Below are 24,031 nucleotides of genomic sequence, written 5' to 3' on the forward strand. Positions count from 1 at the left end.
AGCTGGAAATGGGAACGGACGGACGGACATGAGACAAGATGGTAGATAGATTCATGACGATCGCTTATGGCCCTTTTGCTCTGAGAATATGTGGGAATACAAACGCGCCGATTCATATCATTACATGTGCGCTTGTGAATGTGTGAGTTGTGATATGAAAGTGTCTTGGAATATGACAAAGACGTGAGGTTCAAAACAAAGCAAAGGGGGAGAAGTTTGGTTGTGGTGGGTGGGTAGGTATTGTGGAAATTTGGGAGAGCATACCTACCTACCTAGATACCTATGTAGTACTAGTGGGAGTGATGGGTGGCTGCGTGAAGTGGGTTTCTTCCGTCGGGACGGACGGGTACGGATGTTAACATAAACTTGGGGTTGAGTCGGTTGCCGGGGAATTTGTTCATCTTGAAGAAGGGCAGAGACGTGGAACTGGGGTCATCTTATTGCGGGAAGGGGAAGGTGGGGGGGCGCTTGAGCCGGGGATGGGGGGCCATGGCTCGTTTGTTTCGCTGTTGGTGGAGAAGATAAGACGGGGTCCCGGGAGGTTTGGGGGAAGAGGAGTTTTTAGAGTAAGTAAAGGGGGGGGGGGAGAGTTGACGGTCACTCATGATTGTGGGATTGGGGCATGCAGCAGTTGTTGGGCTGTGGGGGCAAAGTACCTAACCTAGAGGTACCTACCTCTCGAGCTGGGCTTGTCCGCGGGCTCGCTTCGACGGAGGTGAATAGTCCTGGAAAGTAGGGACAGCCAGCCTTTGGGGGCTAGAGGAAAGGGTAACAGAGTTGACAGCTCTTGATGGCGGCTAGGGGTTGGGTATCTGTGATTGCTGGACGATTGGGAAACTAAAATTTTCCACGGGGTTGAGAGGGGAAGAGGAAGCCGTTGACTGCCTAGTTGCAAAAGTTTCTGGGTTGGCTGATTCATCTGGACTGTTAGACTATGGGGGCAAAGTTTCCAGAGTTGGCTACTCATGATGGCGGCGGCTCGGGGGAACAATATATCTGTGATTGTTAGACTACGGGCAAAAGTCCCCGTCACCAAACCATGCTTCCTGCTTTTAACGGCACCGGTTCGTCGTGAAAATTTGTAAGGAAAATTCCATAGCTTCGGAGTTGGCTAATTCATGTAGAGAGGACTGCTGCACCCCTTAGACTGTGGGAAAATTATTGGCTGGCTGGCTGGCCGGCCTTGAGAAGAGAGACGCTACCAAGGGCGGGCGGACACAGAATTGACTAGGTATGTCAGTCAAAAGAGAAACTAGGAATGACCGGCTCAAGATCAATGACTTCATTCAGGGGGTCTTCTCCCAATCTGGGCTGACATTTTCATGTTGGAAATTCAGAAGAACATGACAAGATGCTCTGTTAACTCGACTTGCAGCGCGACCGAGGTGACTTTTCCATTACTCAAACCATGGACTGCTAAACTTTTGACCCAGCCTCGAGGCTTGGATTAGACAAAATACGTAATTCGTTGTAGGCTCACGGTGTGAGAGGAAAAACAAGTATTAAGACCAGTTCTCAATCTCAACATTGAGACCCCAATCCAACACCCTCGCCTCAGTCATCTTTCCTCTACAAGACCCGCATCGGTTCTCAGAGAGCATTCCCACCATCCAGCTGGACCCCAGACGTAGGGGCGACGTTATTCTTGACGTCCCGCGAACCTGAGGTCTTTATCTCGGATGCCAACCACCCAAATGGCGAAACAACCTGACCGATTGGGCGATTCCACAACTACAGCTCCGAAGTTCGCTAACCTGCGGCACAGGCATCCAAAACGACGAGTTCAAGTTAAGGAGACATTAAGAATACCATCGCACCTACAATCTACGATCCGGTTCTACAACCACCACCTCTTCTCCCCGTCCTTTCCAACTTCCACTTCCTAACCAATCTCACAAACAGTATCAAGGTGGTGTAATGTCCCCCTTACCCCCCAACCAACCCTCTCACCTCCCCCACCCACCTCTCCCATTTCCTCTCATTCTCTTCCCTCTCCCCCATCCACTCCCTCACCCTCTCCCCCACCCCAAGATCCCCCCTCATATGCTCCCCCTTGGTCGTCCCATCCAAAACCCTCACCCCCATCCCCACCATCACAACCGCCAACCAAGCCTCCTCCAAACTTCCCAGTCCCAATCCCTCCTTCACCTCCCTCACCACCTTGGCATGCCTCCAAACATCCACATTACCAGTCAAAACCCAAAATCCTTGATACACCGCCCCATTCCCTTTGCACCATCTCCTCGTTTCAATATCCCAGTTGTACATGCCCGCTGTAAACCTGTTTTGTATCAGACTTACTCTTGGGAGAGAAGGGTTCAGGTCGAGAAACTCGACAAAGACATCGAGGAAATCCGGGGGGACGTTGGAGTAGCCTAGGTGGCGGATTTTATTGGGGAGGTAAGAAGTGAGATGGGTCCAGGCGGTGATGTTTTCGGGGAGGGTTTCAAAAGGGGAGTGGAGGATTAAGGCGTCGAGGTAGGGGGGTTGGTGATCCGGGGTGGAGAGGTTGGATAGGGAGGAGGCTATCGAGGTTGTGAGGGAGGTTGTGAGCAGGTTGGTGGAGGTGTAGTGGGTGGAGGGGGAGGGAGTGTATTTGGTTTGTATCTATGAGTGGTTAGTTTGGTTGGTTAGAGAGGGTGGGGGGAATGGTGGGATGATTGGGGTAGAGGATAGGGGATAGGTTGGGTGGTGGGATGAGGAGGATAGGGGATGATGGTGGATGATGGTGGGATGATGGTGGATGATGGGTGTAGGAGATGGGTGGTCGACTAATGGGCCAGCAGGGGGATAAGGGCACAAGTCAAGGGGTGAGGTGGAATTACCCAGAGATCATTCCTGCTGACGATGCCTTCAGATATCGCCCTTCGAATACCCTCGCCAACGAGGGCCTCGTCGTAATGCCGTTTCATGGCCGCTGTATCGATTCCCCGGAAGCCGGCTTTGATTGCTTCATAGACGAGGTCGGCGGTGCGATCTTTTTTCCAGGCTGTGCCGTAGATGAGGGATGGCATTTTGGGGAGGGATGGGGGCGGTTCTGAGGTGGACATGGTGGCCAGGGTTCTTGGGTGACGGTGAATGGGAAAGCTATGAAGTGGCGGGACGAAACGGTTGGGTGTCAGAAGGGTTGGTGTTTTGAGGCTTGAAAATGATGATTTTGTCGAAAACATGTCTTTTTCACTGTGTGTCTTTGAATCTCAGGACGGGAAGGTACAACTCAATTGATTGGCCAAAGCTAAGTGGTGAGGGGAAGCTGTTGACAGCTTTATATCGAGCTTTTCGAGATAAATTTTTGACAAGACAGTGTCCATACGCTTTCGACCTGTAGCTTCCCTTCCATATCGATTTCTTCAACTCCATCGTCCGCAAAAAAATGTTCTGTTGAATAAGTCAAGAATGACGTCGTCTAGGCTTTTTGATGCACCTTCGCCAATCGGGAGCCGGGAGCTTTCTGTCCGCCATGTCTGCTGGGATCATCCTGGGCATGGGAATGGGCGGAATTCAATTGGCTGAAGAAGCTGTGGTGGATCCCTACCCGCCTGGGAGAGCTTCCTCAGTGCGGGACAAGTGCCGCAGTTTTGGGTGCGTGTTTCGGCGATTTACCCGTCAGCGCCGTCGCTGCCCCGCCATGAGGATGGAGGGGAAGATGGCGCGAGGTTGGACACGCCGGCTACGGGCTTTGCTTCAAAAGGACTTCAAGCCAGCGTGGTTTCTTTTCTCTTTGTCGTCTGTATCTGTATTCACTTGTCAAAGCTTCATTGGCATCACCAGCACACCATGTCGTCTCCGTATACTGTGAGGTGGGGTATTCTGGCCACCGGCTGGATTGCTGAGAGTGAGTGCCTGCCTGCCCCTTTTAGTTTTGAACCTTGGTAAACGGCATGACTAAACGCTCTTCTAGCCTTCACCAAGGATCTCCTCACTAGCCCAGCTTCCCGTGATGTCCATGATGTGCGCCATGAGGTCGTTGCCGTGTCCTCGTCCAGCTCCAAGGAGAGAGCTGCCGAGTTCATCAAGAAGGTGGATGCTCCCAGCTCAGCAAAGGCCTATGGTTCTTACCATGAGTTGGTAGCTGACCCCGATGTCGATATCATCTATGTTGCTACACCACACAGCCACCACTTCCAAAACGCCATGCTTGCCCTCGATGCCGGCAAGAATGTGCTCTGCGAGAAGTCCTTGACTGTGACTGCTGCTCAGACCCGCAAGCTCATCGAGACTGCTCGCTCCAAGAACCTCTTCTTCATGGAGGCTGTGTGGACTCGCTACTTCCCCCTGAGCATCAAGGTCAGGGAGTTGATTACATCCGGTGCCATCGGCAACGTGTACCGTACTATTGGTTAGTTTGGTCCTACCAATTCTTTAGAAGAATGCCGTACTGACTTCCCATGCAGCCGACCTCTCTGTCGGCCGTGATGCCCCCGAGGGCAAGATTGACTTCCCCGATGAGAACCGCATGGTCAACGCCGACTTGGCCGGCGGTGCTCTCTTGGATCTTGGCATTTACGCCTTGACTTGGGTCTTCCAGTCTCTGTACCACACCCAGCCTGAAGCAGAGAAGGAAGCGCCCAATGTCATCGCTGCCGTCAACAAGTACCACACTGGTGCTGATGAGACCACCAGCATCATCCTCCAGTTCCCCAAGCACAAGAGCCACGGTATCGCTCTGACCTCTCTTCGGGTGGCCTCTGAACCTGACAACAAGGACACCGCCGGTGCCTCCATCCGTATCCAGGGCGGCCTTGGTGAAATTCAGGTCGTTGGGCCTGCCTACCGCCCACGTCAGCTGAGAGTCATCACCAAGGAGAGCGATGGCAAGGCCGAGGTCATTGACTTTGCCATCCCCAAGGACAAGGAGCGTGACTGGGGCCACGGCATGTTCTGGGAAGCTGACGAGGCCGCCCGCTGCCTGCGTGACGGGCAGAAGGAGAGCAAGACTCTGCCATGGAGCGAGAGCATTGTCATCATGGAGGTCATGGACGAAACCCTGAAGCAGGGCGGTGTGACATACCCCGAGTTGATTTCGACTGACGTCTTTGACCCCCAAAGTCCTCTCAACACTGGAAAGAGGTAAAACCCCAGGAAAGAGATGGTGGTTGGGCTGGTATCTCTGCTTTGTGCCTGAACTCACAGCCTTGCTGCTGGCGCATTCTGGCGTCGGGCAGGCTTGTGGTAGGTCGTACGGGAAAGCTGTTGGAACTTAGAGACTCGGCATTAGGTCTTTCTCATTCACCCCACGACGCGAGGCTATAATGCCCAAGGATGGCATACAGAAGAGGGATGGGGGGACGCAGAGTTTGGGCTCGGAAAATTTAGCCTGAGCCTGGCGCAGCTGGGCTTGGTTTATCTACCAACCAGAGGTCTGTGTAGTCCAAATGTACTTTTACCAATTCACCCCCTTGCCGTCTTTTTTCTGTGAAATATCGGTCAGGTCGTCAAGATGGGTCATCGGGGCCATGACGGTCGCCAAGGCCATAAATTGGGCCCATAACCCTGGTTTTCGGGTTAGGGTATTGTGCCGTGTCAGGTACGCATGGACGCTTCGTCACCGCAAGTGCTGTTGCATCATCCAAAACGGCACGACTAGCTGGTGATGAAGAACTTGTATGACGGAGATGGAGATCTGAGACATACTTGTAGACTCTAGTCCATGTATGGTATGTTCTTGGGAGAGGGGAGCTGTTGCCCGATAGCATCAATGCTCAGCCGATAACCGATAACAGCCCCACCAAGGCAAGGCCCATGTTCTCTCTTCGATGTCCCCAATCTTAACCCAACCACCAACCAAACACATCACCTACACACACACGACCACACACAGGGGACCAGCTCCGAACCACGGCTACACCGTCCCAACTTGGGGAATCCGCATGTGCGCAAAGCTGCATAACGCGACCGAGTAATTGACCGTCCAACAAGGTGTGTGTCATCTCTCCGTCTTCTCCATCTCCATCTCTGAGTTGGTTTCCGTTCTTGTTGGGTTCTTCACCGTTCATGTTCTTCAGCCCTGTGTAGGCCTTGTTGTACACCTCTGCTAAGTAGGTACGTGTACAAGCCATCTCACAGTTCGTTCCTTGTCCTGCCCCGGTCGTGCAGCTATACCCCTCCAGTTGGCAGCAATGTCGTAGCTGGTTCCTTCGCCCTCAGCCTAGGACTGCACCGAGTGTCGGTCGGTCGCCAACGGCGTCTGTTTTGGCCCTGTTCGTCCCTGTCGCTTCTGCATCTTCAAATGCCTTGGGTTTACTGCAATCTGCACTGCATCCATGCCGCCACATCACGATCCCCCTCCCCAGGTCCCGCTACCTTGCCCGCTGACCCCCCGGAACAGGCGGTCAAGGATATCAATCGCTGGGCCAAGAGCCGCGACAAGAATCGAAAAAAGCTTTTCCATCTCCCTAGGGCTGTGGTGTGTGTGAAAAATCTCTGCGGCCTGACCTGACTGAGAAGCAGGACACTCGGTCAGCGTGCCGCGCGAAGCCCAAGTTGGGCCCAGGACCAACGAGATCAGCAAGTCTCACCTTGTTGTTGCCCGATCCAGCACTATTCCAAAGTCTCTCGGTGTAACCCGAACCCATGATGGCTTCGACACATACCCCCTCAGCCCTGCCGTCTGACTCTGTGGCCGGTGACGTCGCCAAGCTGGCCGCCGCCGCCGCCGCTTCTCAGGCAGCAGAATCGGCAGAAGCAGAGGCCTACGAAAAGACGCATGTTCACGGTGTGTATGAAGCCATCGCCCCGCACTTTTCGGCGACACGCTACAAGCCCTGGCCTGCCGTGGCATCGTTTCTGCAGTCGCGGCCTCCGGGAGCGGTGGGTCTCGATGTTGGCTGTGGCAATGGCAAGTACCTGGGCCTAAACCCATCCGTGTACATGGTCGGCTCGGATCGTAGTGCTTCGCTTGTTGCGCTTGCCCACAGCCGTGGGAGGCAGCTCCAGGAACAGCAGGCCCAGGAGGCGAAGAAGCGGATCGCTCAAGGTGAGCTGGACGCAACAACAGGAACAGGCGGGGAGTCGAGTGGAGCTGCCGTCGCCACAGAGGTGCTTGTAGCTGATGGACTCTCACTCCCGTTCCGCGAACGCGCTGCGGATTTCGTCATCTGTATCGCCGTTATCCACCACATGTCGACAAGAACAAGGCGTCAAGAGGCGATCCGTCACCTCCTGCGATGTGTCAGGACCGGACAGGCTGGCCAGCCCGGCGGTCAAATCTTGGTGTACGTATGGGCTCTCGAACAGGGCAACAGCCGGCGCGGATGGGACGAAGGGGGTGAGCAAGATCTGCTAGTGCCCTGGGTGCTCAAGAGTCAGCAAAAACAGCCCAAGCGACCGAAACAACGCAAAGGACAGAAACGGACTCGGGACCAAGATTCCAGTGGTGTTGCTGCCAGTAATAATAGCGGTGAGGCTCCACCATCTGAGGCTACTGCCGGTGCAACTACTGCGGCCACGGAACCAGACCCGGGCCACACCGACCCCGTCTTCAAGCGCTACTATCATCTCTACCGCAAAGGTGAGCTGGAGGAGGATGTATTGGCTGCCGGGGGCGCAGTCATCACCAGCGGTTACGAAAGAGACAACTGGTGGGTGGTGGCTGCCAATGAGCCCCTCCCGTCACAGTCAACATGAGGCGAAAGCTGAAGAAAATATATTGATGTTGAACCAAACAAGACACCGAAACGGAGTCCGGGTCCGTTGGTTGGGTGATCTATCGCTCGCTAATGCGGACCTCCCTCCGTCTTTGGGGGTACGTGTGTGTTTGGTGATTTTCTTTTTCAAGTGAAACGTTTGCTTGGTTTGTTCCCGTTGGCTGTTGGATGAGTGTTGGAGACCAGTCGCAACGATGACTCCGTTTCGGATGAACGGTGGTTTGCCTCTCGGGTTCGTATCATTGATCTCTTCCAGCTTCATTGAGCACACTACGGAGGGGAATTCTCCAATAATGGTGCCATACTCAGCCTTGCTGGGTATATCTCGATGATTCATACCTGATGATTTGCTCTAGTTGTGGGCTATCTTCCGCTTTGTTGAGCATCAGATAGTCTTGCCGAGAGAATGGTGAGAAACGATCACCAGAGATCAGACACCCCCGGCAAGCTAGACCCCTTTGGATACCGCTGTTATGTGATGGATCGATCTATTATGTGTGGTTCGAGACTTCTAGAAAGGTTGGTTCGCATCTTGCATAGTTGCTGCATTTTGATGGTTGGGGCGGGGAGGGTAGGTAGGTTCTGTCACACTGAAAAAAAAAAAAAAGATCTCCAGTCTAAAGTCCGATATGTTGGGGTTGGCCGCCGTAACCGCCGCCCCTTTGTGATTCTGTGTGTGCTTTGTGGTTTGCCAATTCACCCCCTTTTGTCATACCTGAATAACATACATACACTCCAAAACTTTTGGTCCAAGAATTAATTATCCACAACCAACAAAAAGCTCAAAATTCTAACCCAATGATATCTCGTGGTGTGGAGAGAGGAAACTTCTCTTCTCCGGAGAAGTTTTCCCTGTACCTAGCAGCAGCAGCAAGCAGTAATGATTATGTCCCACCACCCATCTCTCTTTCAACGCCTTGTTTTGTTTTTGTAGAACAATTAGATCCCCGCCCCATGTGGCAAAGTGAAAAGGCTGTCTCGAGACGTAGAAAAAAGAATTTGTTCAAAAGAGAAGAGTGTAAAACATGAATCGAAAAAAACCCCCCCCCAAAAAAAAACTATAATTACAAAATGCCGTGTCCTTTGAACAAAACAAGAATAAGAATAAAGGGTCGTTACTTGTCAATCAAGAAGTATGTAGTGGGTAGGTGCTTAAATGAAGAAAGAAAGAAAAGAGAAATATGTGTCCAACAAATGTGCGTGTGTCATCCCATCGCTTCCTCTCTCTCTGCCTTGATGCAAAATATTCCCCCCACCCCGTTTCCGTGCCATGTCCCTTTTCATCCATTTCTTCGTGGTAGGCCATCCATCCATCCATCCATCCAGCCGCCCGCCCGTCCCTTCGTTCTGAAAAGTTGTAAAAGAAATTTCAAAATTACAGATTGCCTCCCAGGTCGTTACTGTTTGTTCCGCCGGGTTTTCTTTTTTTCCCCTCTCCCATGTGTGTTTGTGTTGCTAATATTGTGATGTATGTCATTGAAGTGTGCTATGCCGGGAATGTTTGTTGTCATGAGTGGTGAAATGTTGTGAGTGTATGTAATGCTCGAGTAAATTTAGGAAAAGGAATAATTGTAGTCGTAACAAGCTGTGGTGTGTTTGTTTGGTGACTGATTTGCCGTAGCAATTGGTTATTCGAAAATCCCCTGCGGTGTGTGGTGGTGTTTATCTGGGGAAAGGGAGCACAACAACAGGGAAACCTCTCACCAGTCCAGTTCCCCCACCCCCCATGTTATGGCTCATACCTCGGCCGTCTAGCCGCCACCTGCCCGAGTCCCATCGGTGGCGGAGGCGGAGGCGGAAGAGGCGGGTAATCCCCATCCTCAGACCGCGGGTACATGTGTCGTCGCCTGCTAGTCTCCCTGCTTACATCAGGACTGGCCCTCCGCTTCGACCCAGACGACGATTCCAAATGTGTATACCCATACGACGACGACGAGCTGTACCCCAAAGGCGGGAGCAAAGGAACCGGACTAGCAGTGGCGCTGTGGATAGGACTCGCACTAGGAGCTCCCACCGAGTACGCCGGAGTGCTATACGGGCTAACTCCCGTCGTCAGTTCCGCCACACTGGGCAGCACGCCTCCGCGTCCTTGACCTGGGCCAAGACTCGTCGTCTGAATCGGCGCGAGCCCCCCAAACGGAGGACCCGGTGGTGGAGGCGGTTGTCCGTAGCCGTAGTCAAGGGGCTCAGGGGCGATGCCGGAAGAGGATCTCGGGGGGAGGCTCTCGCGTCGTACGGCTAGGGGCCGGCCGGTCGCCATCGGGGGTGGGATCAAGGGTGGTGGGACGGGCCCGGGGCCCCGTTGGTGTTGGTGGTGGTATCGTGGAGACGGAATGGTGGGGAGGCTTCCCTGGGACTGCGAGTGGCCGTGTCCTCTCGTGGGGGAAATTCGGTGATGGCCGTGGGAACCTTGCGAGTCGTTCGGAGTCATGTTCAGCGTGAATGGAACCACGCCTGCCCGCCTTGCCATTTCATTCTCACCTAGCTGCCAGTGCATCGCCTCGGCGGCGCGCCAGGGGACCTGCATCTCCTCTGCCACTTTTGCCCACATCTCAGGTTTGAATCTGCCAAGCTTTTGTCAGTCTTGTTCGTCCGAAACGCAGCCAAAAAAAAAAAAAAAAAAAAAGGGGGGGAGGGACATTGTTACCTCTCGTACAGCCTTGCGAGCTTGTTCTTGCGCTCTTCGTCCCACTCGCTCCGCCTTTCCAGATAGTTTTGGTAGTGAAGACGACAGCTGATGGAGCTCCGTCCTGGAAGCCGCTTCGATATGTCGTCCCATTTCATCCCACTGCCCCGGAGCTCTATGATGAGAGCATCCTCTTCCGGAGACCACTTGCTTTGTTTCTTCGCCGGCGACTCGGAGGTGTGAGGCGGCATGCTGCGTTTATTACTTCCACTGGGCGGGCGTGATGCTGAAGCTGGCGCCAAAGTGGCAGTCGGCTGAGAGTATCCAGGTATCGTAGATGCCCCGAAGCCCCCAAATCCGGTGCCGCCGACGAAGCCAAATTGCGAAGACACTGTGCCGGGTGCTACAGCAAAGGAGGCCAGAGGAGGAGGATCACCTGGGGACGTTGTTGCCGGCGAAAATGTTGCAGTCGAAGTCGGATGAGCCTGCTGGGTAGGCGATGCAGTGGACTCATTTGAGTCGGAGCCTTTGATTAATGACGCGATATCCACGGTGACGGTGTCTCGCCGGTCTTTGCCTATAGCGGCAGCAAGTTCATAGATGGCCAGGGCTGAAGACGGGGGAAACGCGTTTTCCGCCTTGTCCAACGCCACCAACAGAAACCGGTTGTTGCTCTCGAGTTGCAGTGAAGCCAAAGGTGCCGAGAGCTCAACAATGGAAGCTTCGTTCCTTCGACTGCTTAGCAGGGGATCGCTGGTCAGTACGTCCGGGCAAGAAGAAGGTCACTCCACCGTAGCTGTTCTTCTACGGAGGTCAGTGAACCGTTTGGCGCGGAGACTAGGACCGGGAGACCAGGACGGGTTTCGCAAATGTTGTTGTCGGCCGAAGTGAGCTAGGTTGGGATATGTGATGGACGCGATTCCGAGTTTTGTAAGCCGTGAAGTTCGGGAGACAGCGCGTGTTTAAAGGGGGTAGATTGGTAGCCGAGCGAGAAAGAGACCCCCTTTCGAGACTGGTTGTTATAATAGTAGCTTTTAGACAACGGTGGTGGCTCGTGTGCTGATGGCAGACATCAAAACATGATTGGGTAGGTTCCTGAGCATGCGTTCGCCAATAAATGAGCATGTGCCGAGCTTGATGAGGTAGGTGAGCAGTGGTAAGGTCAGACGGGGGTGCTAGACGACTGCTTGAGAAGAGAGAAGACCTTTTCCATAGTCACCGAGCATAGAGCAGGGGAGAGGCTGTATCCAGGTCCGGGAAGATGCGCCTCTGCAGATGGGTAGCCAGGATGAGAAGGGGAAAGAAAAACTTCTTGATGACGGTGTCTAAGGAGAGTGACAGTATGCGGGGGATGGGGTCAGGGTTCAGGGGGGCATATGAGGGTAAACTAATACTGTGAGGACGAGTAGGCCTTCATGGTTGGGATTCCATGAAAAGAACACCGGTGATAGCCATACCGGAAGTGTACAGACAGGCTGCATGTCGTGTTGAAGGAGATGGATGGATGGATGGCAACCAGGGCCAAGGGCCAAGGGCCAGGGAGGGGGTGCAGATGGAGGGGGGCGTGTGTGCAAAGTGGGTCGGCCAGGGAAACAGACAGAACAAGGGATGCGGGCAAGGTCAGGGCTCCAGGGCTCGGATGCCGTGGGTGGTGAGTGATAACCTGAGCCACAAGTCAGGGTCCGTACCCCAGAATGCCAAACGCCTGACTTGTGCGGTAGAGATGGCCCTGTCAGATACGGGTAACCTCTGGAAGTAACCCCCGGGGGCTTCGGGACGGACCTCATCGACTTCGGTTGGGTTTGGGGTAGCTCCAACGCTCCCAACACCCAGCTGCAATATCAAGAGCCCGGGACCAAGAACCGGTTTGCCATGCTCGGGCTCTTGATCCAGCTGGAAAGAGGGCTAAGGCGAAATGTCAAAGTCCAATCCCCGTTCACGCTTGGACTGATGAGAAGAGGTACCCAACAGGTACTAGCTGTCTTGGGTCCAATTGTTTGGTGGCCAAGTAAAAAGTCAATGAGACGGCCATTCGACATACTCCCAGACCACGCCCCTTGGCAGGAGAAATGGCAACACACCCCTCCCCAATCAAAAGAGCCCCAATTGACCTTTTTTCTTCTTTGGTTGCTGAGGGGTTGCTCCATCCAAGAACGAAATGGCAAATAGATAAAGAAAAAAAAAAAAAAGAAATGCAAGACCGACCGGTTCTAGGGACGTCGAAGAAGATCAGTGCTAACGCCGAACATGTCGACTACGCGAGATACCGTCCCCACTAGGGCAAACGACATGGGTTGACCACGACTTCGTGCATGACAGACACCCTCTATTCTTCAGGCTGGCTGGTTCTGGCTAACAGCGCTTACTTCGACTAAAATGCCATGTTTAATGGCGCAGAACGTTCTTATTGTGCATCAAAGTTGGGGGCATACCGCGAAGAAGAAAGTCTATGATGGGGGGCGGTGTACGTGAGTGGTCGGGTTACAAAGTCGGTAAAGAAGGGTCAAGTCATCAAGGTTAGTTGGGCTCTCAAGCGGCATTGTTTCCTGAGTGACTTTTAACCCCCATCCCAGGTACTACTTCACCATGGCATGGTTCGGCGCAGGCGGAACTTGACTTGCGGCAGAAGAAAGAGAGACGTGTGCAAGCAAGCAGGTAGGGTGAGGCGTCAGCCAAAAGTTGCCGCTGCACCTGCATCTGTCCAGCAGCAACGACAGCCCAGCCGGGCATAAACAGGCAGTACCTGTTTCGACCACAAACGATGGGGGTGGAGATGAACGGAAACGCTTGCCATGGGAGGAGAAAAAAACGCATAGGACATGGGTTCAAATGGGTTGGTCTTGAAACTGCCCGTGGTGGTATGGGGCGGGAGGCGGATTGGATTTGCAAGAGGCGACGGCCACCAGCAACCAGTGGTCCATGCCCCATCTTGATGCTCACCTCCTTGTTCTGAAAGGAGGTTTGATGGTTTACCGTCATGCTGCCCCCGTCCAAAGCTTGGACACTGCCAGCATCGAGAGTTTAGTCCAGGGCCCAATGCGGAAGAAGGCCCCAGGCTGGATGGGATCAACCCATCTGGCATCTGCATTACCGAGACCTCAGACCTAACTGTTGAACAACTGCGCAGTGCGACGAAGGGGAGCGTGATCGATCCTAAACGGGCGCTAGAGGTGTGAAGTAAGTCGCAGATGGGAGGAGCGGCACGAGAGGCTCGTTTCGATCCGCCCTTGACCCAGAAACGACGGCCGCCGGCTCGCCAACCTTGGCTCCGGGTTATTACTTTGCAGTCACGGTGATATAAGCCGCCGGGCCAGCTCCGGTCATCATCATTCTTCTTGGATGTTCTTCAGGCTCTAGCTATTTTGGAGCCTCTGTGCGCATAAGAACAGACGCTGCGCGAGACGAAGAGAGTGCGTCTGTTCTCTTGTCAGATCCAGGGAAACCCTGGCTTCAATGCGATGCGACATGGATGTGCGATTCGGACGCTGGAGCATTGCTTGCATGGGTTGCGGGAGCATGAGCCCCTACCTAAGACGGCGACGTCGACTGAACTTGGACAGAACCGTCGCAACAGGCTCAGAGGCGCGACAGTCAGGAACCCTGTCAGTTCTCTGGACACAAGAGATCCAGAGATCCAAAGATCGATCCGGCGTGTGAGCAGTTGCTGTTGAACATTGTAACCCTGGTTTCTCAAAGAGCCTGGGGCGGGTAATAGCGACTCGATGCATTGTCTGTGCGTTCCGGATCCTGTCCCTGGTAAGCCCACATCACACAATCTTGCTGTAAGATCAACGACAGCGTTTGGCGGGGCAGGCTACCGGACAAGTTGTGACAATACATTTGTCAATGCCATGAGTGCACTGGAGAAGCGCTCCATACTCTCCAGCAAACAGCTCTGAGATGGCAGTCCCACGAATTGGCGGTCAGCTCTTGTGTTCTGTACCTCTGGACAGATACAGGTCTCTGCTCTCAAGTTCCGCTTCATCCCTCCCCCCACACCGTCCGGGATCAGGGTTCCTGCGGGGCAACAGTGCCGGCAGGACAGCCGCCCCAAGACGATCAATGAATCGTTCCGTTTTGGGTTTTGTGCCTAGGATCCATGAATTTCCCGGTGTGGTGTCGCTTCCTCTCGGCTGGCTATTGTGGCTCACCCTGCCCATGAACCATGATCTGCCACCCAACAATAGCCATTATGCTGCTCCTTGTAATGCTTTTGTCGGCCATGCTCGGTTACAGGCTGACTGTTCGTGCTGCTTGTTTCTTTCGACACCAGCGCAGGTCCTGGAGCCCAATATCAAGACAAGAAAGATGCCATTGGAGCTGATCCCACTTGGCTCAGCCACAGCCATGTGCTACCCACGCTGCCATTTCGCCTCGCTTTGTCCTGTAGACCTGACATGACTCTGGCCCAAACGGCTTGCCAAGACTGGTCCAGAACCTCACCTGTAAGTCGTGGCCAGCTTGGAACTGCGCTTTTGCACATGCCGCTCAGCGATTCAGGGACTCAAATACACGAATTTCCATGACCACATGGCCAACTGCAGAGCGGGAGTGGGGTGGTAAAGCCAAGGCCACCGTGGTTCAGCAGTCCAGGTCAAGGTGAGCAAGACAAACCTGGAACGAAGCAGATCATCGCCGGCTCGTTTCGTTGTTGCTGCCCGAACAAAGCAGCGAAGACGCTCCCAAGCTCGGCTGTTTGTTGGTGCTCGAATCAACCAGCGCGCTGTTCCTAATGCCCTTGAAGATCGGTGCCGAAAAAAGAAGCTATTTACGCCTACGCCACGGTGACCGACTTGTTGAAGTCGATGCTCTCAGCTGCCGGCCGTTTCGCCAGCTGCGACTATCAAACAGCAATCGCCAAGGTCAAGTGAGATGAACTGCATGTAGTATGTCGTCGATTTGGTGAGAGACTGGGCCTATGGGAGCTTGTCGGTCCATGTCGGCTTCGTTAGCTCGTTAGCTCTGTTTCCTCCATGTGCTCTAGCCATGATTATTAGACACGGCACGTATGTAAAGGCACCCGGATTCGGCAGGGCGCCGATGCCATCCTAGGTTGAGAAACACAGTCCTTGTGCTTCTCAGCTGCACTGGGTGGTGAATTCGTTGGCCTTGCATAATGGCCTGGCCCTGTTATTGCACCTAGAATACTGACCAGATGCGGACGTGATGTGTAGGCGGTACCTAGGGAAGTGCTGGCGGCTGGTTTAATCAGACGAGCATCCCGTACAGCTGGCCACTGTTCTGCAACGTAAAGATGCGGCTCGACCGCCCCTCCCGGCACACAAGACAATTTGACTCTTGGCGACGTCATTCTCCCGTAGAGAACAAGGCTACAACTGTAGGCTGATCCATACGGAATATGGTGAGCAGTTCTGAACGTAGTATCGTGTATTCGAGCTGTGCTGTACATACCTCAAGGTCACTTCTCTTTTCTGATCATAGCAACCGCGCCCAGCCAGGGTGCCAGACGCCCGGTCAAAAGGTTGACGGGCTTCCCGTGGTCCATGCCGCGGGAAAAAAAACAATTTTTTAGACAATAGATGCAAAGATGTGACCATTTACCCAAAGGTGGCGGTGAACGACACAAGAACAGATCTTGGGTAGCAAGCATGCATATCATCTGTCGCCCGACAAGTGTCTCAAAACCTTATCCCTGCCATCTTGACCGCACTGAATACAACATCGTGAGCAATGCGACGCCATGTCGAGTGAAAATCCCCTCGATTCTGCGACAAACGCATTTAGTGTCGACTATGCAGATGAGCTTCACCAGCGGTCAGTTGCATTGCCTCCAGAGGCTAGGAAGGAGGCGCAACTGGTGCAGGGGTTTCGTTTCTGTGAGAGACGGTGAATTGTATCTGTGTGGTATCTGTGAGTGAATCCTGCTATTTTTTGCAGATTGTGTTCAGATCGCCTCGGGTAGATGCCGCACACGCAGCAGCCTCATCAGGTGCCGCAGCATGAGTTGGACTGGCGAATCAGCCAAAAGAGGGAATCGGCAGGACACAAGAATGACTTGTCAGTACTGCAGTGAACCATCAAGATGTTTCACCTCTTGTCCAGGCCAGCCGTTTGCACAGAATGCGGAGGAACAGGCCGGTATACGGTACACGTACACCAGGCAGGTCGGTCTTCGGGATCGGGCGTCGACATGGAATTGTTTGTGAAGCCCGTGAGCCTGTCGGGAAAGTGGACGAGTCTCCAGCAGCATTGCGCTTTAGGGCATTCAGGGCAGCTGGCCGAAACCGGTTCGACCAATGGCGAACTCGGTGGGCGTTTGACCTCAGCTTCCCGCGAAATCTCATGTATGACTGCATCGAATGCTGCCGTGTTCTGGGGCTGGTGTTCCCAATGACACGGTTCCTCGCTGGCGGGCTTGCAAACGGGCGTGAACCAATGGCGACGAGGGAATGAACAGAACAATTGATGCCTGGGTCGCCTTGTGAGATTTTGTTCCCCCCTCGCGAGCTCTTTCGCTGTCAAGGGTGATATCGGCTGTCGGATAATTCGGAACATTGGAAGCTTTATCGAATTCGATTCCCGTGTGCGGACAAAAGAAAGCTGAGACCTTGGGCTTGGAGTCTTGATTCGATGAGAAGGAGACGTGAAGACAAGACAATGGAAGATGGAGGTGGCTCAGCTGGGCTTGGGTGAGTGGAAGTTGAAGAGTGTGGCTAGTGACCGCACTACCGGAATGTGGCTTTCCTTAGCGCTGTGCAACACTGGTTCGTGTTGCCAAGACGCCAGGCTGGGTCTCCCATGCTTGATCAACCAGCGACTCCAACTGCTTCCTTTTCAGCTTACATGAGCATCAGAGAGAGATCTAGACAACTCTCGGATCTCGATATCCTCAAAGATAAGCCTTTTTGAAGCGATTCACGGTTCCAGGCCTGGATAGACTCGCTTTCTGGTAACATTTTGCATACATCTCAGCTCCCCTCTCTGGTTGATCTCTCTTAACTGACCACTCTCTGGCAGCCATCCACATACCCCCAACTTTCTCCATTACAAACCCACGTGCACGGCTTCCACATTCGACGGGCTTCTGTCTGCCACGGCACCACACCGCACCTTCACCACGTTTGAACCGTCAGCTATCTTGCTTCTGTTCCTGGTGAAGCGAGCGAAAAGCAACGAATACGGAACCTCACTTCTGCTTCGCAACCACCACCCACCATGGCTGACGTCCCGCTCTATGTCGTATCCGACTACTCGTCTTCGGAAAGACGGATCACCCCCTCATGGTCTATCGCTCAGCTCAAGACCAAGTTGGAACCCATCACCGGCATTCCTCCTTCCTGCCAGCACATTTTCCTCAAGACCTCGTCCAACGATGGGATTCCGATCGAGGCTTCGGACGAGGAGGCGGTCTATCTGCAAAGCTTTCCGCTAGCGCCATATGCTGAATTGCAAGTAAGTGAGACAAACCCGATCCGTCCCTGTGCCCCCGAATCTATTCGGCCGGGGAACTTTGGTGTGCAGGCGCCATCAAAGTGCAAGTAAACAAGGTGGCGCTGCCATCATCCTGTTGGCACATGGGCAAGGCAGGCCATCGAGCCCTGAGACATGGAGCACGACGTGCCGCCTCACGCCAAATGCTATTCAAGTGACGCGTGGCGGCCGGCTTCTAGTGGTGCTCGCGAATCGTCCTATGATGCTGCCTTCTCCTTCCGGGGTTGGTGAGAGCCACCACGTAGGGGATGTACGTCGAAAATGCATCGTGCCCTGGTCTCCAGCCGCTCCAGGGGCAGGTGTGTGTGTGTGTCCAGGGCTAGCTCGGAAGCCATTGGGCGCTCTCCTGGCCCCCCAGCTAGTTTCTTGCTGGCCATATGTCGGTCCGAGGAATCCCTCGAGATGCAAGCGTTTGAAACCCGCAGACTAACAGCGCTTGGCAGGTTGTTGATACGCGGCCAGCGTCTGCCAGGCCCAATTTCACAAGCGCCGTTGGCGTCGAGAAATTCGAGCTGCCTGAAGAGGAGTACGAGAAGAAGACGGACTCGGTCCTCGCATGGAAGAAGGCTCAGAAGCTCGGGCGATTCGACCCGAACGCCCCGACCCATGAGCAGGCCAAGATCGACGCCATCGCCAAAGAGATTGGGGCCCGAGGAATCGCGGTGGGGAAGCGGTGCAGAGTTGGTGGTGACGATACGAGACGCGGGGAGGTCAAGTACGTGGGGGATGTCAAGGAGATTCCTGGTATTGGTGCCTGGGTGGGCGTCCAACTGGACGAGCCGGTTGGCAAGAATGACGGCAGCGTGGGAGGTACGCGCTACTGGGGCGAAGAGTCGGAGCTTAAGCGTGGCGTGTTTGTGAGAGCAGAGCGGGTGGAGGTTGGGGACTTTCCTGTTCTGGATGACCTCGAGGACATGGAGGAGATCTGAAGTCCATCACCACACCAACATATGCGTACCAATGGAAACCTTGACGCTGTCACCATCTTCTGCTGCCCTTGAGGCTTGATTGGCTCTCATCTCGCACCCAACACCATCTGCCTAGTTGGCTAGTCGCAGAGGCCCGTCCCGATGCGTTGGTGGACTGCACTCTTCTCCAGGTTCCTGAACAGCTGCGCGAAGCCGCGGCAAGATGGTATCCCAGTCATCCTCCAGTGACCCCGTCTTGCTCACAAGCGCTAGCACTCCCTGATACACTTCCCGTTATTTTGTTGGCACCGAAAAAGCCGCCAGCTTGTAAGCAGGTGGCTGGCCCTTGAAGCCGACCTCGAAACTGCCGCTTCCCAAGCTTCTGCGCCATTGCCCTGTTACCAACATGTGGGTAGTCACCCAGACTTACAGTATGACTGCCTAACGGTCTCTACTTTAGCTCACCGGGCTTGCAAAACTAAGTGAGATTTTCCGCCGAGCAAATATCTCGTCCAAACAAGCTCCAGAAAGATGCCATTAAGATATACCATCACCAGCTCAGGAAAAGGGGCTCAGGGGCAATCAGGCACTGAAAATCTCGAAACGACCAATGCGACAAAGGGAGGATATGTCTACTCAGGTATCGAATTTGCATTTAACCGCATCTCTCACTGCGAGGTATGGTGCAAGGGGTTGATGGGCCCCGTAACGCCTGATGTTCGAACTCCATGCAGGGCAAGGCGTTTACCCCTGAGTGCAACGCTGCCGTTAACAGACCATCTGCAACAACCCTCTCAAATTACCACGAAATATCCATTTTGCGTCTTCGCCATTTTTGTTGCAAATAACACATCATCACTGGATATTTTATCTCTCGAAACATCAGCTTTTTTCTCCAATCTTGTCTTGCCAAATATCCTTTTTGTTGACAAGTCGGCATTTGATTAGTGGTAGCGCTGTCAGCAAAAACACCAAGCGTTGTTTAGCATCTGAGACTCGGAACGTCGATCACAGAGACAGGATCTCAAGGAGCAAAAAGCTTCCGAGCCAGCCAAAACATCTACGAGTCCAAACAAAAGTGTTTTCTTTCGGATCACTTCCGAAGTAATCGTCGTTGGATCAGCTTCGCTTTTGTATGCTGCGTGCAAAAAATAGATCCAGTTTACCTGCGGCTTTGAGGCTCCACCGAACAGCGCATTCTCTAGTTCAAGTCGTCTCCAACAATATACACCATCAACAGTCATCGATGGTAACATACTGACTCTAGATCATAATTGCATCAAAATCATCGAGTTTTGAAGATAGAGCAACAAACATCGTCCAATTGCATAAACAAACAACCCTGGCCGTCAGTGAGGCACGGCCGTTAGGTGGCACTAGGCAGCTTGCAGCTGCTTTAAACTGAACGGGCACTAAAACATATCCAAAACGCCCCCCTTTGTAGATGCATCACACACATCTTGCACACACCAGCTGCTGGTGTCATATTGTCGGCGTCCTTGTCGCGCACGACCTTAATTGCGCCTTTGAATGGCAGCTTAGCCTGGGCAGATGCCATCATGGCCAATGCAGTTCCCGTTTCTGCCCGGCTACTGCGGTACCCGTCTTGTTGCCGTCCTGAGCTGCAAGGGAGCAGTACTCATCTACCAACCTCAACCCCTCACCACACACCCAGCATATGTTTTTCTCCGACGATCAGGAATAGACCAGCCAAAGCCATGGTGAGATGCTAAGATCCCCAGAACGCGGAGAGCCGGCCCTTTTCCAACCCACCACCCCCACCTGCCGCGTCTCCCCTCCGTTCCCTTTTCATCAGAGTTGCTCCGGCCCTTCCGCGCGTGTGGCCGATTCGAAATCGTTATCGCCGTCATTCAAGCCCATCACATCTTCCAGTCTGGCTTGGAGCGACGTCGACCGTTGCCGGCCGTTGGATCTGGAATAATGATGGCTTCAATACGGACTCTCCTCCTCGCCTCCCTCTCGCTGGCAACCGTCAGCGCTCAGGATGCAAGGATATCTTGGATCGAAAATGCCCCGGCGTGGCAGGAAGAATCGCTGATGCATCTCCAAATCAGCCCACCCGAGAGCTCGATTCTGCAGCTGACATTTGATGTCTACCCGTTGACCCGCGCAGTCGGGTTGAACGAGAGCACAGAAGTCAGAGACGTGAGCGCGCCAGATACAGTGGTAACCTGAAAGTGCTCTTGTGCTAACGTTGCACAGGACTATCGAATCCAAGGCTTTTTAACCTACGCCGATGATCTCGAAGCCATGAACAACCAGTCGATTGCCCTGGTCAGCTGCGACTCCAACAGCTCGACGAGCCTCGTGGGCGAGCTCATCACGACTGCCAAGCCGAGGGCGATATTGCTGTACAGCATCAAGGGGAACTGCTGCGCGCTGCAGGGTTCCTATCAGGACTTGGAAGGGACGCCTTACGATACATTGTTCACCATGGCGAACCAGGAGGAATCCATTGCTGCCATGAACAGCACACGCTTGGCCGGGGCGTCGGCTGCTGCCACCATCACTGGCGGCATCACTGCTGCCGGCCCGGAAACGAGTGCCCAAGTACCGCACAATGGGAACAATTCGGCGGTGGCGATGAGCATCCTGTATAGCATCACAGGTCTCATCACGCTCCTCTTTCTCGTTATCATTGCAACGGGCGCTATCAGGGCACATCGATATCCGGAACGATATGGGCCGCGATCGGGTTACGGCGGACGACCCCGACAAAGTAGGGCAAAGGGGCTGGCGCGCGCGGTGTTGGAGACGCTTCCCATTGTCAAGTTTGGGGATCCGGCACCGGCAAAACCTGATCCAGCCCTCGAGCTCGAGTCCCAAACATCTCGATCGTCATCCGAGCCGGGGATAGGGACCAGATTATCAGCCATCCCAGAGGAGCCCAAGACGCCCAGGACACCCAAAACACCCAAAACGCCAGCAAAGCGGCAAAATGAAGGTCTGGGGACAGTCTTAGAGTCTGAAGATGACGACCAGCCAGCCGTAAACCCAACAATTGCTGCCCCCAAAGACGCCAATGGTGGCGAGAATGGGACCAAGGACGGCAAGCGGATATCAGAGGAGCACCTTGGATGCTCAATCTGCACCGAGGACTTTCTTGTGGGGGAGGACGTCCGAGTGCTACCTTGTGACCACCAATTTCACCCGCCGTGTATCGACCCGTGGTTGATCAACGTATCCGGGACTTGTCCACTGTGGTAAGCGTACTGCTCAATTCGTTTTATTTACCAAACACTAACCTCCACAGCCGTCTCGACCTCCGACCCCACGACGAGCAAAACCCAGAAGACCCCCATCACCTCGCACCACCCTTGGCCGGCGAATGGAATGAGAATAACGCTCAAACGACACAGCAACAACGCCGGAAATCACTACGGTTCCTTGACCTGCACCGCCTCCGGCACGCCTCGGTTGAGGAACGGATTGAAATCTTGAGAAGACACCGATCACAGCAGCAGTTGAGAGAGTCTCAACCACCGCAGTCGTCTTCGTCGGGGTCGACGACGGCAGATTCGGAGGAGCATCACAGCCGACGGGCGAGCTTGGCGGATAGGCTGAGGGATAAATTTAGGGTTCATACCACCACGAGGCAGGATGGTGGTGGTGGGGAAATGACAAGGACGACGACGACGACAACAACAACAACGGCAAGGGAGGCTGGACCACCACCGGCCTCGACATAACTACGACAACACACACGACAGGAGCAACATTCTCCACTTATAATGACCGGAGCTTAATGGCAAAAGAATGACATGATTCGCCGAGTATACGACAGGACGGATAATAAGTAATGTTTTGGATAACTATGGGAGACTCTTTGATAGAGAACACCAACAAGGCAAACGCGATGGGGCTTTAATATTCTTTTTTTAGCGACAATCTTGGGGAATACCACGGGCATTTTGGGACAGGAAAGGGGCCGGTATCTGGACAAAACTCAAATTGGTCAGGAGGACAAGGATAGGACTGGATCGGTTAGACAATTTGGCGTTCTTTTGCGTGATGGTTTTGCGGTGATATCATTGCATTTGGCGTTTTTTTTTTCTTTTTCTTTTTTTTGGTTTCATGAAAGGGGAGGATTTGGGACTGAAGAATGATATAGTTGGCCAATATGAAGTGTTGGGAAGGAAACAGGAATGAACATGAACATGGATGAAGTCGACGCAGGGGCAGAAGAACGAATTCGAAGGGAAGAGACTACCGGCTGAGATGGCAGCAGCCGGCCAACTCCCAAGAGATATAGTGCGATCTGATAGATAAGAATAAGTTTTGCGTTTTCGAGTGCGGAAAGTAGCTGAGAAAGAAATATAATCGTTACCAGACAAAACTATACTAGGCAAAACATGATCAGATGTGTCTTGATACAAAAGGCATCCAATCTTTCTCATCAGCCGTTTCAAGTGTTGATTATTATCTTGTTTTTATTCTCAAGAAACAACCCCCGACAGAAGAAGCCCATCAGTCGTGTGACCTGCCCTTTTTGAGCAGGGCTTGTTTTCGAGATATTTATGGAAGGTCTGGCAAGTTTATGAGACTTGGGTTGTTGATGGGGTTATGCAAGGGACAGGGGCCATGTATCTTATTGTTCTCCTCTATTTAAGAAGGGCATTTGTCGATAGGAATGACCGAGGCCGTTGAATTCGACCTGAGAATAATAAGTGAGAGAGTGAGTGAGGGAGGGTGAAGCTGGGGGTGGATTATGTAAGGCCTCACTTTCCGAACCCCGAAGACAAGGGAGCACGGGCCCCTGGATTGATCGCCGCAGGGATTGGTTGGTTAGCGCTTTGGCCAGGTCGAGGTGGGAACCGGGGTTGAGAGGGGAACGCTAGGCTTGTTTGGGACTTACACAGGTATTCAACCCTTACGTCCCTTTTGGGAGTGAGGTGTTGAAGGGTGAGATGATGTAGCAGTTCCTGTTTGAGCTCATTCTCAAACAAACCTGACTGAGCGATGCTCAGGTTAACTCATGATCATTATGTCGCAGGGCTAGTCGAGGTGTCTGCATGAACTTTGGACTGAAGGCCAACAACTGTTGTGAGGCGTGAAGTTCATGAGCTAACAATGCTGTCCAACGAACGGTTCGAGTCCAGCTCGCCGGTTTGTGGACTGATACTTATGTGAGGCTTAACATGGAACTACATTAGCGTGGGCTTCTAGACTTGCTCGAACGGTTCAGAAGCGGGGGAAAACGTCGAGTGTTGACGCCCCTTGTATAGCACACCATTGGAGTTAGCTTCTGTAGTTTGTTTGAGCGGCATATGACCTGTCAACTGATTTGAGGACGGCGCTGGAAAGCATTCTCCTATCTCTGAGATTGATTGAATTTTTGCTGAGCTTTGGAAGGCTGAGAATCTCGGGCCAAATTGTCT

General features: G+C 53.4%; 6 protein-coding genes across 6 annotated transcripts; 4 read left to right on the forward strand and 2 right to left on the reverse strand.

The window, feature by feature from the left end:
* Positions 1–1,926: 1,926 nt before the first annotated feature.
* Positions 1,927–4,645, reverse strand: QC763_306640 (uncharacterized protein; the record flags this gene model as incomplete). Its single annotated transcript, XM_062911107.1, has 2 exons — positions 2,826–4,645; positions 1,927–2,607 (listed from the first exon to the last, which is right to left on the reverse strand). The coding sequence occupies exons 1-2, from the start codon at positions 3,168–3,170 to the stop codon at positions 1,927–1,929; spliced, it is 1,026 nt and encodes a 341-aa protein (XP_062767114.1). The 5' UTR covers positions 3,171–4,645.
* On the forward strand, positions 3,573–5,421 carry XYD1 (D-xylose 1-dehydrogenase (NADP(+))). The gene is made up of 3 exons (XM_062911108.1): positions 3,573–3,835; positions 3,902–4,339; positions 4,395–5,421. Exons 1-3 carry the CDS (start codon positions 3,778–3,780, stop codon positions 5,072–5,074), a joined length of 1,176 nt encoding a protein of 391 aa, XP_062767115.1. The 5' UTR covers positions 3,573–3,777; the 3' UTR covers positions 5,075–5,421.
* A 1,152-nt stretch (positions 5,422–6,573) lies between these two features.
* On the forward strand, positions 6,574–7,626 carry TRM9 (tRNA methyltransferase, has a role in tRNA modification; the record flags this gene model as incomplete). Its single annotated transcript, XM_062911109.1, has 1 exon — positions 6,574–7,626. One exon carries the CDS (start codon positions 6,574–6,576, stop codon positions 7,624–7,626), a length of 1,053 nt encoding a protein of 350 aa, XP_062767116.1.
* A 1,749-nt stretch (positions 7,627–9,375) lies between these two features.
* On the reverse strand, positions 9,376–13,781 carry QC763_306670 (uncharacterized protein; the record flags this gene model as incomplete). Its single annotated transcript, XM_062911110.1, has 2 exons — positions 10,294–13,781; positions 9,376–10,210 (listed from the first exon to the last, which is right to left on the reverse strand). Exons 1-2 carry the CDS (start codon positions 10,521–10,523, stop codon positions 9,376–9,378), a joined length of 1,065 nt encoding a protein of 354 aa, XP_062767117.1. The 5' UTR covers positions 10,524–13,781.
* A 2,835-nt stretch (positions 13,782–16,616) lies between these two features.
* On the forward strand, positions 16,617–19,881 carry QC763_306680 (uncharacterized protein). Its single transcript, XM_062911111.1, has 4 exons — positions 16,617–17,182; positions 17,251–17,685; positions 18,168–19,040; positions 19,093–19,881. The coding sequence occupies exons 2-3, from the start codon at positions 17,449–17,451 to the stop codon at positions 18,651–18,653; spliced, it is 723 nt and encodes a 240-aa protein (XP_062767118.1). The 5' UTR covers positions 16,617–17,182; positions 17,251–17,448; the 3' UTR covers positions 18,654–19,040; positions 19,093–19,881.
* Positions 19,882–20,065: 184 nt separating this feature from the next.
* QC763_306690 (uncharacterized protein) lies at positions 20,066–23,006 on the forward strand. Its single transcript, XM_062911112.1, has 3 exons — positions 20,066–20,798; positions 20,856–21,856; positions 21,907–23,006. Exons 1-3 carry the CDS (start codon positions 20,574–20,576, stop codon positions 22,340–22,342), a joined length of 1,662 nt encoding a protein of 553 aa, XP_062767119.1. The 5' UTR covers positions 20,066–20,573; the 3' UTR covers positions 22,343–23,006.
* Positions 23,007–24,031: the final 1,025 nt, after the last annotated feature.

This window comes from Podospora pseudopauciseta, chromosome 3 (assembly GCF_035222475.1).
Source record: "Podospora pseudopauciseta strain CBS 411.78 chromosome 3, whole genome shotgun sequence".
Taxonomy (NCBI): Eukaryota; Fungi; Ascomycota; class Sordariomycetes; order Sordariales; family Podosporaceae; genus Podospora; species Podospora pseudopauciseta.

Bases quoted from the DNA above. Each gene is read 5' to 3' on its own strand.
- QC763_306680 (XM_062911111.1), top strand. From the start codon at position 17,449: ATGGCTGACGTCCCGCTCTATGTCGTATCCGACTACTCGTCTTCGGAA. The intron at 17,686-18,167 runs GTAAGTGAGACA...AGCGCTTGGCAG, and splicing joins CGCCATATGCTGAATTGCAA to GTTGTTGATACGCGGCCAGC.
- QC763_306690 (XM_062911112.1), top strand. From the start codon at position 20,574: ATGATGGCTTCAATACGGACTCTCCTCCTCGCCTCCCTCTCGCTGGCA. The intron at 20,799-20,855 runs GTGAGCGCGCCA...AACGTTGCACAG, and splicing joins AGAGCACAGAAGTCAGAGAC to GACTATCGAATCCAAGGCTT. The intron at 21,857-21,906 runs GTAAGCGTACTG...TAACCTCCACAG, and splicing joins TCCGGGACTTGTCCACTGTG to CCGTCTCGACCTCCGACCCC.
- XYD1 (XM_062911108.1), top strand. From the start codon at position 3,778: ATGTCGTCTCCGTATACTGTGAGGTGGGGTATTCTGGCCACCGGCTGG. The intron at 3,836-3,901 runs GTGAGTGCCTGC...ACGCTCTTCTAG, and splicing joins CACCGGCTGGATTGCTGAGA to CCTTCACCAAGGATCTCCTC. The intron at 4,340-4,394 runs GTTAGTTTGGTC...CTTCCCATGCAG, and splicing joins CAACGTGTACCGTACTATTG to CCGACCTCTCTGTCGGCCGT.